A 14,055-nucleotide genomic window follows, 5' to 3' on the forward strand; every position below is an offset into this window, starting at 1 on the left:
TTAAGATGCACTTGTATGGAACGTTTTTCTCAACGTTTTCCTAGTACGCGTGCGCTGCGGAGGAGCTCTATATAGAAACGGCAGACATATTTGTGATGGTCTGAGAAATACTGTAGTGAAATGTCTGTCGGACGAAATCCCGAGTAGGAGGGGCCGAATGCATGTGCTCCATGAGGGAGACGGAAATGAAAGGGGGTGTCCGAAGAGAAATCCGATCCCTTTAAGAGCAACTGGGACATAGTCGTGCGAGAAAAGGAGAGGAGGGGGAGAAGAAAGAGGAATTTAAAAAGAAAAGGAAGAAAGAGACAGGGAGGGAGGAGGGAGAGAGCGAGCGATAAAAAAAGAAAGATGACATCCTCGCATTTGAACAGCCGAGGTGGAGCGATAGGCTGCGGCCCGGAGCGAGCGCTCTTTGCCAGGGTCAGGGCTTGAATCCAACAACGAGGCTTCGACAAACACCCGATTGGCCTATTGGGGAAAATAGGACAAATTTATTAATAAATTCAAAAGCATGAACTGCTACTCTTTCAAATGCGTTTATTATAACGCTGGTAATAGTTCGCATTGTGCGTAAAATGCATTCATTTAATTTTAAAATCTAGCTATTATGTTTGACTACGGCTATATAAATAACAGATTTTTGTGCACACATATTTGGTTTGAAAGTCATCAATGCCAAAAGATATACGTTTTTAAATAATAGTGCTTTTCTAAATTAAAGTTAGAAACCACAGTCAAAGAGAAATAGGCCACTATTGGACCAGGCAATTCCACTCAGGCAGACAGCCTAGTCAGCCTAATCGTAACGCCTGCGTGAATACGAATAGCTTGAATCCTTCTATTAGTACATTTTTTTTGTTATAGTTGCACGTCCCTTTCGGATGATCGATAGCATACTCTTCTTGCTGCATTTGAATACTGTTTACTTAGATATTCGCGCCTCAATAGCCAATAGGGTGATTAAAGAATATGCCAACGATTCACTGTCGAATCGCAATCAGGATTACTTAACTGACTTTATACTCTTCGTCACTTTGGTTCAAAATGGATGCTGCTTGGAGCAATTTTCTCTTCCAGGTAAGTCTTAATTGACCTTCTTTCTTGTTGTGTTTGTGTGCGCGCTTTTCAGAAGATTGGCTTTTGAAGAATTTGTGCCCCGCTGCTCCAGGGCCTAAACATTTATGTGATGCAAAGTACCATCTAGTCTATACCAGTAGTTCCCAATCAGGGTTAGTAGGACCCCTGGGGGTACTTGAGAAGACTCATGAGACAATAGCCTTACTGGTAAAATGCACATGAAGGGGTACTCCTGGCACAGCAAAATGTTGTTGGTGGTATACAATGCAGTGACTTTATGCTAATAGATCAGTGTTTATTTCTCCAGACTACTCCCACCCAAAACCAAGTGGAGGGGACCCTCCAATCAGAACTCTTACCAGTCCATACTGCCTCTCCTCAGACCCCTCCCACAGAGAACATAGCCCAGCCTCCTTCCACGGTGGACACTGCTGCCCTCAATGAAGAACCCTTACCTGGTGAGAGAATCACGGGGTGTGAAATACATATAAATACTAATGATTTTTCACCAGTTACCAGCAATTAAGTCGAAAAGGATGTAATGCAGATTGCTAAACAAAATGTCTGTTATAATATGATACATTACTTAAGGGAATCCTGAGTAGCGCAGCAGTCTAAGGCACTGCATTGCAGTGCTAGAGGCGTCACTACTTACCCAGGTCCGATTCGGGGCTGTATCACAACCGGCAGTGATTGGGAGTCCTATAGGGAAGTGCACAATTGGCCCAGCGTCGTCCGGGTTAAGGGAGGGTTTGGCCGGGGTAGGCTGCCATTGTAAATAAGAATTTGTTCTTAACTGACATGCCTAGTTAAATTTAAAAAATAAACATTATGCTGTCTTCATACCGTTATATTTAGAATTTATTGGGGTATTATTATAATTAATGAGCATTTCCATGTCTTCATTTCTCATTCCCTTTCTTCTTCCGCTCTTTTGTCCTACAGTGAAGACAACTTCCCGGCCTGCCCGTGTGCCACACATCTGTGCCATATGCAGCAAGCAGTTCAAGAACAACTACAACCTGCGGCGACACCAGTCGGTCCATACAGGGGTACGCATGAGGCGAGCAGGAGCAGGGGAGCAGGAGGAGGGGGCAAAGGAGGTTGGCGGTGGCGCAGGGCCGGCGCATGCGGTGTCGGGAGAGAGGGCGGAGAGGCATACGGTCCCCCTCTCCCTGCTTCACCTCTCCGTTCCTCCCCCTCTCCCCCCTCCCAGCATGCTGGCGTCCCAGCTGCCAGCTCTGGGTAGTCAGGATGGCGAAGGGGTTGCCATGGCGAGCGTAGTGGCTAGAGTTAACCCCCATGCTCCTCCTGCTGCTGTCGTCATGGTGGCGGGGGCGACAGTACAGGTGGGTCATGGCGCTTCTGGAGGTTGTTGTTGTCGTCCGTGAAAAAGAAAAGTATAATTTAGCTTCCTCTTGCATGGTCTTTATGGAGATTGTGTGAATAAAGGGAATTCGGCATGTTAGGCAAATGGCCCAGAGGAATGATCTAGGTGTCGCGAGCCGTGTGTGTCTGAGTGGTTCGGAAAGACCCTAAGAATGGACAATATGATATGTCAATAATCTACACAGATGCATGTGTAATTATCGACTACTACAATAAATAAAAAACTGTACTGTAAGCGCATCTCTTTCTAATCATCCCCCCCCAGCGGCCATCGAACCCCAACCCCAACCCCGTGCGGAAGAACCACGCCTGTGAGACGTGCGGGAAGGCTTTCCGAGATGTGTACCACTTAAACCGACACCGTCTCTCCCACTCGGATGAGAAACCCTTCTCCTGTCCCATCTGCCAGCAGCGGTTCAAGAGGAAGGACCGCATGAGCCACCACGTGCGCTCTCACCAAGGCGGTGTGGAGAAACCATATGTGTGCCCTCACTGTGCCAAGGCTTTCTCCAGGTGAGAGTGGCATGCTATAGGTCAGAAAAAGCAGGGTCATGTTCATTAGGGCAGGCAACATAATTATTTTCTTCAGATAGTACCTTTCCCTGCATTTAGGGCCGTTTTCTTCTGCTTTGTGCCTCAGTGATACACTGGGCTTAAAGGGGCAATCAAATGTATGATACACTATACAGTGCATTCGGAAAGTATTCAGACCCCTTGACTTTTTCCACATGTTGTACGTTACAGCCTTATTTTAAAATGTATTAAATGATTTTCTCAATCAACACAATACCCCATAACAACAGGTAGTTTAAAATAAATAAAAACTATTACAAATAAAAAGATTAACATTATTTACCTACGTATTCAGACCCTTTTGCTATGAGACTCGAAATTGAGCTCAGGTGCATCATGTTTCCATTGATCATACTTGAGATGTTTCTACATCTTAATTGGAGTCCATTTGGGGTAAATTCAATTGATTGGACATGATTTAGAAAGGCACACACCTGTCTATGTAAGGTTCCACAGTTGACAGAGCATGTCAGAGCAAAAACCAAGCCTTGAGGTCGAAGGAATTGTCCGAAGCAGCGAAGGTCTTCAAGAACATACTGGCCTCCATTCTTAAATAGAAGAAGTTTGGAATCACCAGGACTCTTCCTAGAGCTGGCCGTCTTCTACCCTTGAGCAATCGGGGGAGAAGGGCCTTGGTCAGGGAGGTAACCAAGAACCCATTAGTCACTCTGGCAGAGCTCCAAAGTTCCTCTGTGGAGGTGGGAGAACCTTCCAGAAGTACAAACATCTCTGCAACACTCCACCAATCAGGCCTTTATGGTAGAGTGAACAGACGGTAGCCACTTCTCAGTAAAAGGCACATGACAGCCCGCTTGGAGTTGCCAAAAGGCACCTCAAGACTCTCAGACCATGAGAAACAAGATTCTCTGGTCTGATGAAACCAAGATTGAACTCTTTGGCCTGAATGCCAAGCGTCACGTCTGGAGGAAACATGGCACCATCCCTACAGTTAGGCATGGTGGTGGCAGCATTGTGCTGTTGAGATGTTTTTCAGGGACATGGATACTATTCAGGATCGAGGGAAAGATAAACAGAATAAAATACAGAGAGCTCCTTGATGAAAACTTGCTCCAGAGCACTTAGGACCTCAGACTGGCAAAGGTCACCTTCCAACTGGACAAAGACTCTAAGCACACAGCCATGATTAACGCAGGGGTGGCTTCGGGACAAGTTTCTGAATGTCCTTGAGGGGCCCAACCAGAGCACGGACACGATCAAACATCTCTGAAAATAGCTGTGCAGCAACACTCCCACTCCAACCTGACAGGATCGGCAGAGGAGAATGGGAAAAACTCCACAAATACAGGTGTTCCAAGCTTGCAGCGCCATACCCAAGAAGCCTCCAGGCTGTAATCGCTGGCAAAGGTGTTTCAACAAAGTACAGATTAAAGGGACTGACTACTTATGTAAATGTAATATTTAAGTAGTTTTTTTATACATCTGCATACATTTCTAGAGACCTGTTTTTGTCATTATGCGGTATTGTGTGTAGATTGATGAGGGGGGGAATAATTTACTCCGTTTTAGAATAAGTGTGTAACATAAAGTGGAAAGTCAAGGGGTCTGAATACTTTCCGAATGCACTGTATATACAAATGTGGACACTTTCAAATTTGTGGATCGGGCTATTTCAGCCACACCCATGGCTGAGAGGTGTATAAAATCGAGCAATCTCCAAAGACAAACATTGGCAGTAGAATGACCTTACTGAAGATCTTGGTGACTTTCAACGTGGCACCGTCCTTGGATTCCACCTTTCCAACAAGTCAGTTGGTCAAATTTCTGCTCTGCTAAAGCTGCCCGTGTCAACTGTAAGTGCTGTTGTTGCTCATAGACGTTTCTGCTTCACAATAACGGCTCAGCATCAAAGTTGTAGGCAACACAAGCTCACAGAACGGGACCGCCAGATGCTGAAGCGCGTAGCACGTAAAACTCGTCTGTAACAGGCTGACTACACCGCTCGCATCGCGTGCGTGAGCGTTGCAAAATACATTTTGAAATCTATATTATTCAATGATTGCACCCACACTGCTCACGTGCACCAACGAGCGTCTGCGTTGCCAAGGGCTGAAATAGAACGACTTCTATTTGTGGCGCAGATCGTGCTGAAAGTCCTGTCTCTCCCATCTCCTCATTGGTACCCACGTGCCATCTCCTCATTGGTTATACCCACGTGGGTGACAAAGACGAACGAGGTCAGTGGCGGTAATGCACCTAATTTATGAAAGTTGCCAATTACAATATAAAGTCGAGAACAAAAAGCCTAGGAGGAGAGATGACTAGAAACAATTCGGTTGACCGTTTTATGTGTGGATTAATTGTTAGAGTAGAGGACCTTGTGCATTTCAGGTAAAATAACAGGTCAATGTTAATATCCCAGGACAAAATAACTAGCAACAGCAAGCTAGCTAAATATGACAAATTAGCCAGCAAGTGCAAGCTAGCTAGCTAAATTGCCATAAATGTTTAATGCTTTTCGACCTGTCCCCAAATTAATGTAATTGGTTCGGAGTTTGTTTTGATATTTTAACCTGTGTGTTGTGATCGCGTTTGGTGTGGGGGGACAAAATGCATTTATGCACGATGGCGCACGCACGCAGCCGGTTTGGGTTTCGTGTAACACTCACTACCGAGTTCCAAACTGCCTCTGGAAGCAACGTCAGCACAATAACTTTTCGTCGGGAGCTTCATGAAATGTGTTTCAAAGGCGCACACAAGCCTAGGATCACCATGCGCAATGCCAAGGGTCAGCTGGAGTGGTGTAAAGCTTGCTGCCATTGGATTCTGGATCAGTGGAAACGTGTTCTCTGGAGTGACGAATCACGCTATACCGTTTTTATTTTAAATGTAACCATTATTTAACTAGGCAAGTCAGTTAAGAACAAATTCTTATTTACAATAACTGCTTACCCCGGCCAAACCCGGGCAACGCTGGGCCAATTGTGAGCGGCCCTATGGGACTCCCAATCACGGCCGGATGTGATACAGCCTGCAATCGAACCAGGGACTGTAGTGACGCCTATTGCACTGAGATGCGGTGCCTTAGACCACTGCGGCCCTCGGGAACTATCTGGCAGTCGGACGGACGAATCTGGGTTTGGCGCATGCCAGGAGAACGCGACCTGTCCGAATGTGTAGTGCCAACTGTAAAGTTTGGTGGAGGAGTAATAATGGTTTGGAGCTGTTGTTCATGGTTCGGGCTAGGCCCCTTAGTTCCAGTGAAGGGAAATCTTAACGCTACAGCATACAATGACATTCTAGACGATTCTGTGCTTACAACTGTGGCAAAACTATTTGCATAATGTATTATACCTTTCCTCTTTCAGCATGACAATGCCCCCATGCACAAAGCCAGGTCCAAACAGAAAGGGTTTGTCAAGATCGGTGTGGAAGAACTTGACTGACCTGCACAGAGCGCTGACCTCAACTCCATAGAACACCTTTGGGATGAATTGGAATGCTGACTGCGAGCCAGGCCTAATCGCCCAACATCAGTGCCCGACCTCACTAATGCTCTTGTGGCTGAATTACTTTTTGTGGCTTCCAATGTAAACAAACACTATATAGCCTCAAAACATGGTTAGAAAATGGAATTTTGATATCAAGGATGGTCAGTCCTTGATTCCATAGCTCTGTCTATGAATTTGAAAGTGGTTACATTTGTCCAGCCCCATCCCTCAGCATTTTACCGAAACAGGAGTGGGGAAAACACTTTATTGTTTCTACTGCTGATTGCTACTTTAAAGGGACGTTACATTCCAAGATCAGGTCTGTCACATGTTTTCACACCTCAAAAGTAGTCGATAAGTCCACATCCCATGCCATTGGTTGTCTGTGAATAGAAAATGTAAGCACCAAAAATGTGGGAATTACATGGTGCTTATCTTTTTCATTCATAATGGTTTGTGGCCTGGGACTTGAATTTATCTCAAAAGAAGACTTCTTGCGGTCAAAAAACATCTGACGAAGTTTGAATTTTGAATGTAATGTCCCTTTCACAGATTCACAGTTTCTGCTGGAGAAAGTCTATAACAAGGTGTTGTTGTCTTACTTACCCCTTTCTATCTCTCACTTCTTTCAGGCCTGATCATCTCAATAGTCATGTCAGACAAGTTCACTCATCTGAACGACCCTTCAAGTGTCCGGTACTTGATGTTTGTGCTACTTTATATCCTTTTACACCTCTCAAATCTCAATACAGTCATTCTTAGCCATCAATTTGCTTCTCTGTACTTTAAATCCTTCGTACCATAACTATCCATTGTAATAGAATTGGGATTGGGATCAATTCCATTTCAATTCAGGAAGTAAACCGAAATTCCAATTTGAGTTTACTTCCTGAATTGAATGAATTGACCCCAACCCTGAATTAAATACAATGAGAGATTGTTTTGCTATTAAACTGCTGCCTTCTGTGTCTTTATTGATAACCAGTCATTCCTCATCACTCTCGATGTGTTTAGACGTGCGAGTCCAGCTTCGCCACGAGGGACCGGCTACGTGCTCATATGATCCGCCACGAGGAGAAGGTACCGTGCCACATCTGCGGCAAGCTCCTGTCGGCTGCCTACATCACCGATCACATGAGGGTGCACAACCAATCGCAGCACCATTCCTGCCATATCTGTAACCGCAGTGAGTGTCTGTCAACAACTTGTATTGTTTGATGAAAGGGTTCACAAATAGTTTATAAGATGTTAATAAACGTTTTACGGCCTCCCGAGTAGCACAGCGGTCTAAGTCACTACAGACCCAGGTTCGATACCAGGCTCTTTCACAGCCGGCTGTGACAGAGAGACCCATGAGGCGGTGCACAATTGACGCAGCGTCATCTGGGTTAGGGGAGGGTTTGGCAGGCCGGGATTGTACCATTGCTCTCTAGCGACTCCTTGTTGCGGGCCGGGCGCCTGCAAGCTGACTTCCGTCGCCAGCTGGACGGTGTTTCCTCCTACACATTGGTGCGGCTGGCTTCTGGGTTAAGTGAGCAGTGTGTCAAGAAGCAGTGCGGCTTGGCAGAGTCATGTTTTGGAGGATGCATGGCTCTCGACCTTCGTCTCTCCCGAGTATGTAGGGGAGTTGCAGTGATGGGACAAGACTGTGACTACCAATTGGCTATCACGGAAAAGGGGTAAAAGTTTAAAAAAATATATATATGTAGTACCAGTCAAAAGTTTGGACACCTACTTATTCAATCTTTATTTTTACAATTTTATACATTGTAGAATAATAGTGAAGACGTCAAAACTATAAAATAACACTTGGAAGGAATCATGTTCTACCCAAAAAAGGGATGAACGAATCAGAATATTCTTTAGATTTGAGATTCTTCAAAGTAGCCAACCTTTGCCTTGATGACAGCTTTGCACACTCTTGGCATTCTCTCAACCAGCTTCATGAGGTAGTCACTTGGAATGCAGTTCAATTAACAGGTGTGCCTTGTTAATTTGTGGAAAGGAAGACCCAGAGTTACCTCTGCTGCAGATGGTAAGTTCATTAGAGTTAACTGCACCTCCGATTTTTTATTTTATTTTATTTTACCGTTATTTTACCAGGTAAGTTGACTGAGAACACGTTCTCATTTGCAGCAACGACCTGGGGAGTAGTTACAGGGGAGAGGAGGGGGATGAATGAGCCAATTGTAAACTGGGGATTATTAGGTGACCATGATGGTTTGAGGGCCAGATTGGGAATTTAGCCAGGACACCAGGGTTAACACCCCTACTCTTACAATAAGTGCCATGGGATCTTTAATGACCTCAGAGAGTCAGGACACCCGTTTAACGTCCCATCCGAAAGACAGCACCCTACACAGGGCAGTGTCCCCAATCACTGCCCTGGGGCATTGGGATATATTTTTTTAGACCAGAGGAAAGAGTGCCTCCTACTGGCCCTCCAACACCACTTCCAGCAGCATCTGGTCTCCCATCCAGGGACCGACCAGGACCAACCCCGCTTAGCTTCAGAAGCAAGCCAGCAGTGGTATGCAGGGTGGTATTGCAGCCCAAATAAATGCTTCACAGAGTTCAAGTCACAGACACATCTCAACATCAGATCTTCAGAGGAGACGGTGGAAATCTGGCCTTCATGGTCGAATTGCTTCAAAGAAAACCACTACTAAAGGACACCAATAATAAGACAAGACTTGCTTTGGCCAAGAAAGACAAGCAATGGACATTAGACTGGTGGAGATTTGTCCTTTGGTCTGGAGTCCAAATTGGAGATTTTTGGTTGTAACCGCTGCGTCTTTGTGAGACGCAGAGTAGGTGAACGGATGATCTTCGCCTGTGTGGTTCCCACCGTTAAACATGGAGATGGTGTGGGGGTGCTTTGCTGGTGACACTGATTTAAAAATAATTCAAGGCACACTTAATCAGCATGGCTACAACAGCATTCTGCATTGATACACCATCCCATCTGGTTTGGGCTTAGTGGGAATATAATTTGTTTTTCAACAGGACAATGACTCAAAACACACCTCCAGGCTTTGTAAGGGCTATTTTACCAAGAAGGAGAGTAATGGACTGCTGCATCAGATGACCCGGCCTCCACAATCCCCCGACCTCAACCAAATTGAGATGGTTTGGGATGAGTCCGACCGCAGAGTGAAGGAAAAGCAGCCAACAAGTGCTCAGCATATGTGGGAACACCTTCGAACCGGTTGGAAAAGCATTCCAGGTGAAGCTGGTTGAGAGAATGCCAAGAGTTTGCAAAGCTGTCATCAAGGCAAAGGGTGGCTACTTTGAAGAATCTTAACACTTTTATTTGGTTACTACAACATTCCATATGTGTTTTTGTGGTTTTGATGTCTTCACTATTATTCTGCAATGTAGAAAATAGTAATAAAAAAAAATTGAATGTGTCGGTGTTCTAAAACTTTCGACCGGTAGTGTATAAATAAACGTTTCGAGTTTGGTTTATAAGATGTTAATAAACATTCAACGTTTAGAAATGGTTTTATTAAATGGTTAATAAACAATTGTCAAGTCCTGGAACACACACACTTAATAATTCTCCATACTAAATATCATTATCTGGAACGTTTTCATTCTAGCCTGCCTACCGTACTCTATAAAGCGTTACTTGTAAAGGCTTAAAATGACGTTAACTGCTAACTCTCTCCGTCTCCTCCAGGCTTCACCACTCTGACCTACCTGCGCGTCCACGCCCAGAAGCACCACGGCCAGGAGTGGAAGGAGAGCGCTGGCGGCTTCGGCGGCACGGGCGCAAGTGGTGTTCTTGTGTGCCAGCTGTGCGGGGTGCACTGCAAGACCCCCACCCAGCTGCAGGGCCACATGGGCACCCACAGTACTGGGGGCCAAGGGGGCTCCTCCGGCACTGTTACCGCTAGCGGGGCGTCCAGCTCCTCCGTGTCCCTCAGCAACATGGTGTCCGCCCCAACCGTCTACATCAACAGCAACGCAGTGGTGGACCTGCTGGTGTCGGACTGCTCCAGCATACAACCTCAGTCCCACAGTTAGCAGAGCAGAGACGCAGTTGAACTTCAGCCACTTGAGTCCCTAAGACCCGTAGTAATAAGGTTAGGAGGCTTGCTTAGGGGAGAGCCTCAGTTGTAAACTTTGGCTGTTCTGAGTACCATAGCTAGAGGAAGAGGGGGGGAAATGGAAAGAGGGGTCTGGCTTAGGGGAGAGAGAGAGAGAGAGAGAGAGAATGTTGTAGAGCGAGGAGGAGGGGGACATTGTATGTCCTGTACGCTGATTCGATGATGCTTGATATTGACAAATACAGATGTGTCCCCAACATGGCTCTCTCACCCTTTCAGTACTCCTATGACACTGTGGACTTGTCTGCTCTATCCCTCCCTCCTTTCTCTCCCCCTTGCCCTCCCTCAGTCCCAGCAACTACTCCCCTCTGCTAGTAATGCACCATGTACTGTAACTCAATGTCAGTCACACCAACCACCCCTCCTTTTGTTTATTTTGTCGCTCTCTTCTCCAAACATTCATAAGATAGCCTTGTAGTAAGTTGGGGAGTGATGTAATAGGACCATGATATAACAAGGGGGTGTGTAGAAGAGTCTATTCTGAAAGTGAATGAGAGGTTCAGGGGGTGAATTGCACATAAGTCAGGGGGCTGCTATCCTCCAGAAATGAAGAGTAGATGTGACGTTTTTAATTGTGTTTAATTGTGAGCATATGGATGTAGTCTGTTTTTAAATAGGGCCAACGCTGGATCTGGAGGTTAGCCCATACCCACTGGGCAGACACTAGTTGGATCAACGTCGTTTCCATGTCATTTCAATGAACCAATGTGGAATAGACGTTGAATTGATGTCTGTGCCCAGTGGGTACTGTGTTGGTGTTTATGAACAGTGGAGGGGTGTTCTGCATTGATGTGTTTCAGGTACAGTGGAGAGAGAAACAATTGGCAAAGGAGTGTCAAGCACCTTAAAAATGTCGACGTTGAATCCGCTGAAGGTTCAGACAGGTTTCGTAAAGATGCAATTGCTCTGCGTCTTCCTCTTTGGGCACAACCACATTTAATACATAGTGGTTATTCTTATTACTGCAACTGTACAGCCACATTCATGACATAGGTCACTGACACCTAAAAACACCATTTGCATTAGTGAAGCTAGCGAATACTACCTACAAGAACGTTAGCAGCAGTCCCCCTTACTACGCTAGAGATGGTTGAAAACAAATATTTTAAGAAAGTATCGATTGATTCAGTCAAATGAATTGTACTCTTGTCTGCCATTTTATTTCTTTGTAACTGTTATTGCCATAGTGTTTTTTGTTTTGTTCCTAGGACGAGTCCACCATATTAAAACGAATTCATTAACACCACCATGTATAGCACACAGCATTCAGAATACAACTGGTATTATAACTTACCGCTCTCCATGAATCTGAGGAGAAAGGTCCCCTTTCCTCAGATATCTTTGATTGTTTGACTTTTTCAGTGGTTGAGTGACGTCATGGAGGGGCTTTAAAGGTCATGTCGAGATAAGAATAGCCAGGAACTCTATACTAGCATTCGATGGCCCACCCCTGGTATGCTTTCAACAAATCCTGGTTTTGTTGTGAAGTGCTTCATTTAATCAGTTTAGTGTTGGTATGTTATATTTAAAAAAAATATTAAAAATTGCTTCTAATTATTTAATTTGGAGACTTGTTCTTCCTGTTGAGAAAAGTAGTGTTTTATTAAAAGTTATTTTAGGTTTCCCGCGTTAAGCAACAACAGAAAAATACCTCTATTCTAGGAACCTGTACAGCTCTTGTGACACATCGTAATGCCTTATTGTACTCAACTGCATTTTAATTATTTTATTCGGAACTATTTTAAATCTTAGTCAAGGATTCATTAAGAATACTAATGGGATGTATTTATTATATTTTTATATTTCTCAACAGTATGCATGTCTGAACAGTTAGAGCAAAAAACAGTTGATGCTTACCGTGATCATGAATATTACGTTATTATTTTATTAGATGAAGTATAGAGATCATGTTATTATTTTGTAATTTTGACTATTAAAAGTAAAAGGAGTTAACACATGAGGTGAGGTGTGTCCATTATTTGTGTGTGTGTTACATGCTTGACAAAGGAAGTGTTTGGATTTGGGTTGATAAGGTGCAGTGAAAATGGTGGGTAGTGGCATGCAGCTGGTAACACAGTGTGTGTGTTGGTATCTTTGACTTAAAATATGTTAAGCGTGAGATGAGCATGTAACCTTGACCCCTGTTGTGTAATCGTATTTGGCTCTGGCTCCTGTCCGTGTGTTGCTGCACACTGAGTAATCCCTCTGCACCGATACTAATAATAATCATGATGAAATGTACAGTCCCTACAATAGTATATCTCTATTTTCCTGGAAATGGAAGAGCCTGTGATCTTATTACTGTGCAGATCTGGTCCTTTCTAAACCAGTATTAGCATGTGTGTTTTCTGACTGATATAAACGGGTGTAAACAAGGGTTTCTTCCACATTCTCTTTTGTAGAGGTCTTCCTGTATTTGTGTGTGGAACTTAGGAGTTTTGGATGCAGCCTGCAAACTAGCTTGCAAACTGTCTTCATATTGTATTTTATTCCAAATATTATATATATACACTGCTCAAAAAAATAAAGGGAACACTTAAACAACACAATGTAACTCCAAGTCAATCACACTTCTGTTAAATCAAACTGTCCACTTAGGAAGCAACACTGATTGACAATACATTTCACATGCTGTTGTGCAAATGGAATAGACAAAAGATGGAAATTATAGGCAATTAGCAAGACACCCCCCAAAACAGGAGTGATTCTGCAGATGGTGACCACAGACCACTTCTCAGTTCCTATGCTTCCTGGCTGATGTTTTGGTCACTTTTGAATGCTGGCGGTGCTCTCACTCTAGTGGTAGCATGAGATGGAGTCTACAACCCACACAAGTGGCTCAGGTAGTGCAGTTCATTCAGGATGGCACATCAATGCGAACTGTGGCAAAAAGGTTTGCTGTGTCTGTCAGCGTAGTGCCCAGAGCATGCAGGCGCTACCAGGAGACAGGCCAGTACATCAGGAGACGTGGAGGAGGCCGTAGGAGAGCAACAACCCAGCAGCAGGACCGGTACCTCCGCCTTAGTGCAAGGAGGTGCACTGCCAGAGCCCTGCAAAATGACCTCCAGCAGGCCACAAATGCTGATTGCCTGCCATGCATTGCTCCCTGTGAGATATTTCATCCCATCTCCAGACCATCTTGATTTATTTTGCACTATCCACCTTTACAAATTGTACTTCACAATTTTGAGGTATATCTCTCCATTCTCAAAATGTTCTACTGCACCTGGAAGGCAACTGTGAAATTGTTCCTGGGGCAGTTATCAGTCGACAGACCTGCTGGACTGTCAAACACCAATTATTGGTGACCAAAGTGAATATGCTAACCATACAATACAAGGAACTTTTATTTTCCTGTGAGGGAACTTTTTTTGTGGAGTTACGGTTCATACTGTACAAGCAAACCTTACACACAAACAACAGGACCTAAAAAAACAAAATAAATAGTGCCGCTC

General features: G+C 44.5%; 1 protein-coding gene across 2 annotated transcripts; it reads left to right on the forward strand.

Moving 5' to 3' along the window:
• The first annotated feature begins 72 nt into the window (after positions 1-72).
• Positions 73-12,558, forward strand: mazb (MYC-associated zinc finger protein b (purine-binding transcription factor)). 2 transcript variants are annotated; one of them, XM_055921182.1, is made up of 7 exons: positions 73-1,077; positions 1,385-1,535; positions 2,023-2,426; positions 2,732-2,979; positions 7,121-7,193; positions 7,503-7,674; positions 10,171-12,558. In XM_055921182.1, the coding sequence occupies exons 1-7, from the start codon at positions 1,045-1,047 to the stop codon at positions 10,515-10,517; spliced, it is 1,428 nt and encodes a 475-aa protein (XP_055777157.1). In that variant the 5' UTR covers positions 73-1,044; the 3' UTR covers positions 10,518-12,558. The 2 variants fall into 2 exon arrangements, with proteins under 2 accessions (XP_055777157.1, XP_055777166.1); XM_055921191.1 differs by having other exon boundaries at positions 7,121-7,184.
• The last annotated feature ends 1,497 nt before the right edge of the window (positions 12,559-14,055 follow it).

Source organism: Salvelinus fontinalis, chromosome 1 (genome assembly GCF_029448725.1).
Source record: "Salvelinus fontinalis isolate EN_2023a chromosome 1, ASM2944872v1, whole genome shotgun sequence".
NCBI lineage: Eukaryota > Metazoa > Chordata > Actinopteri > Salmoniformes > Salmonidae > Salvelinus > Salvelinus fontinalis.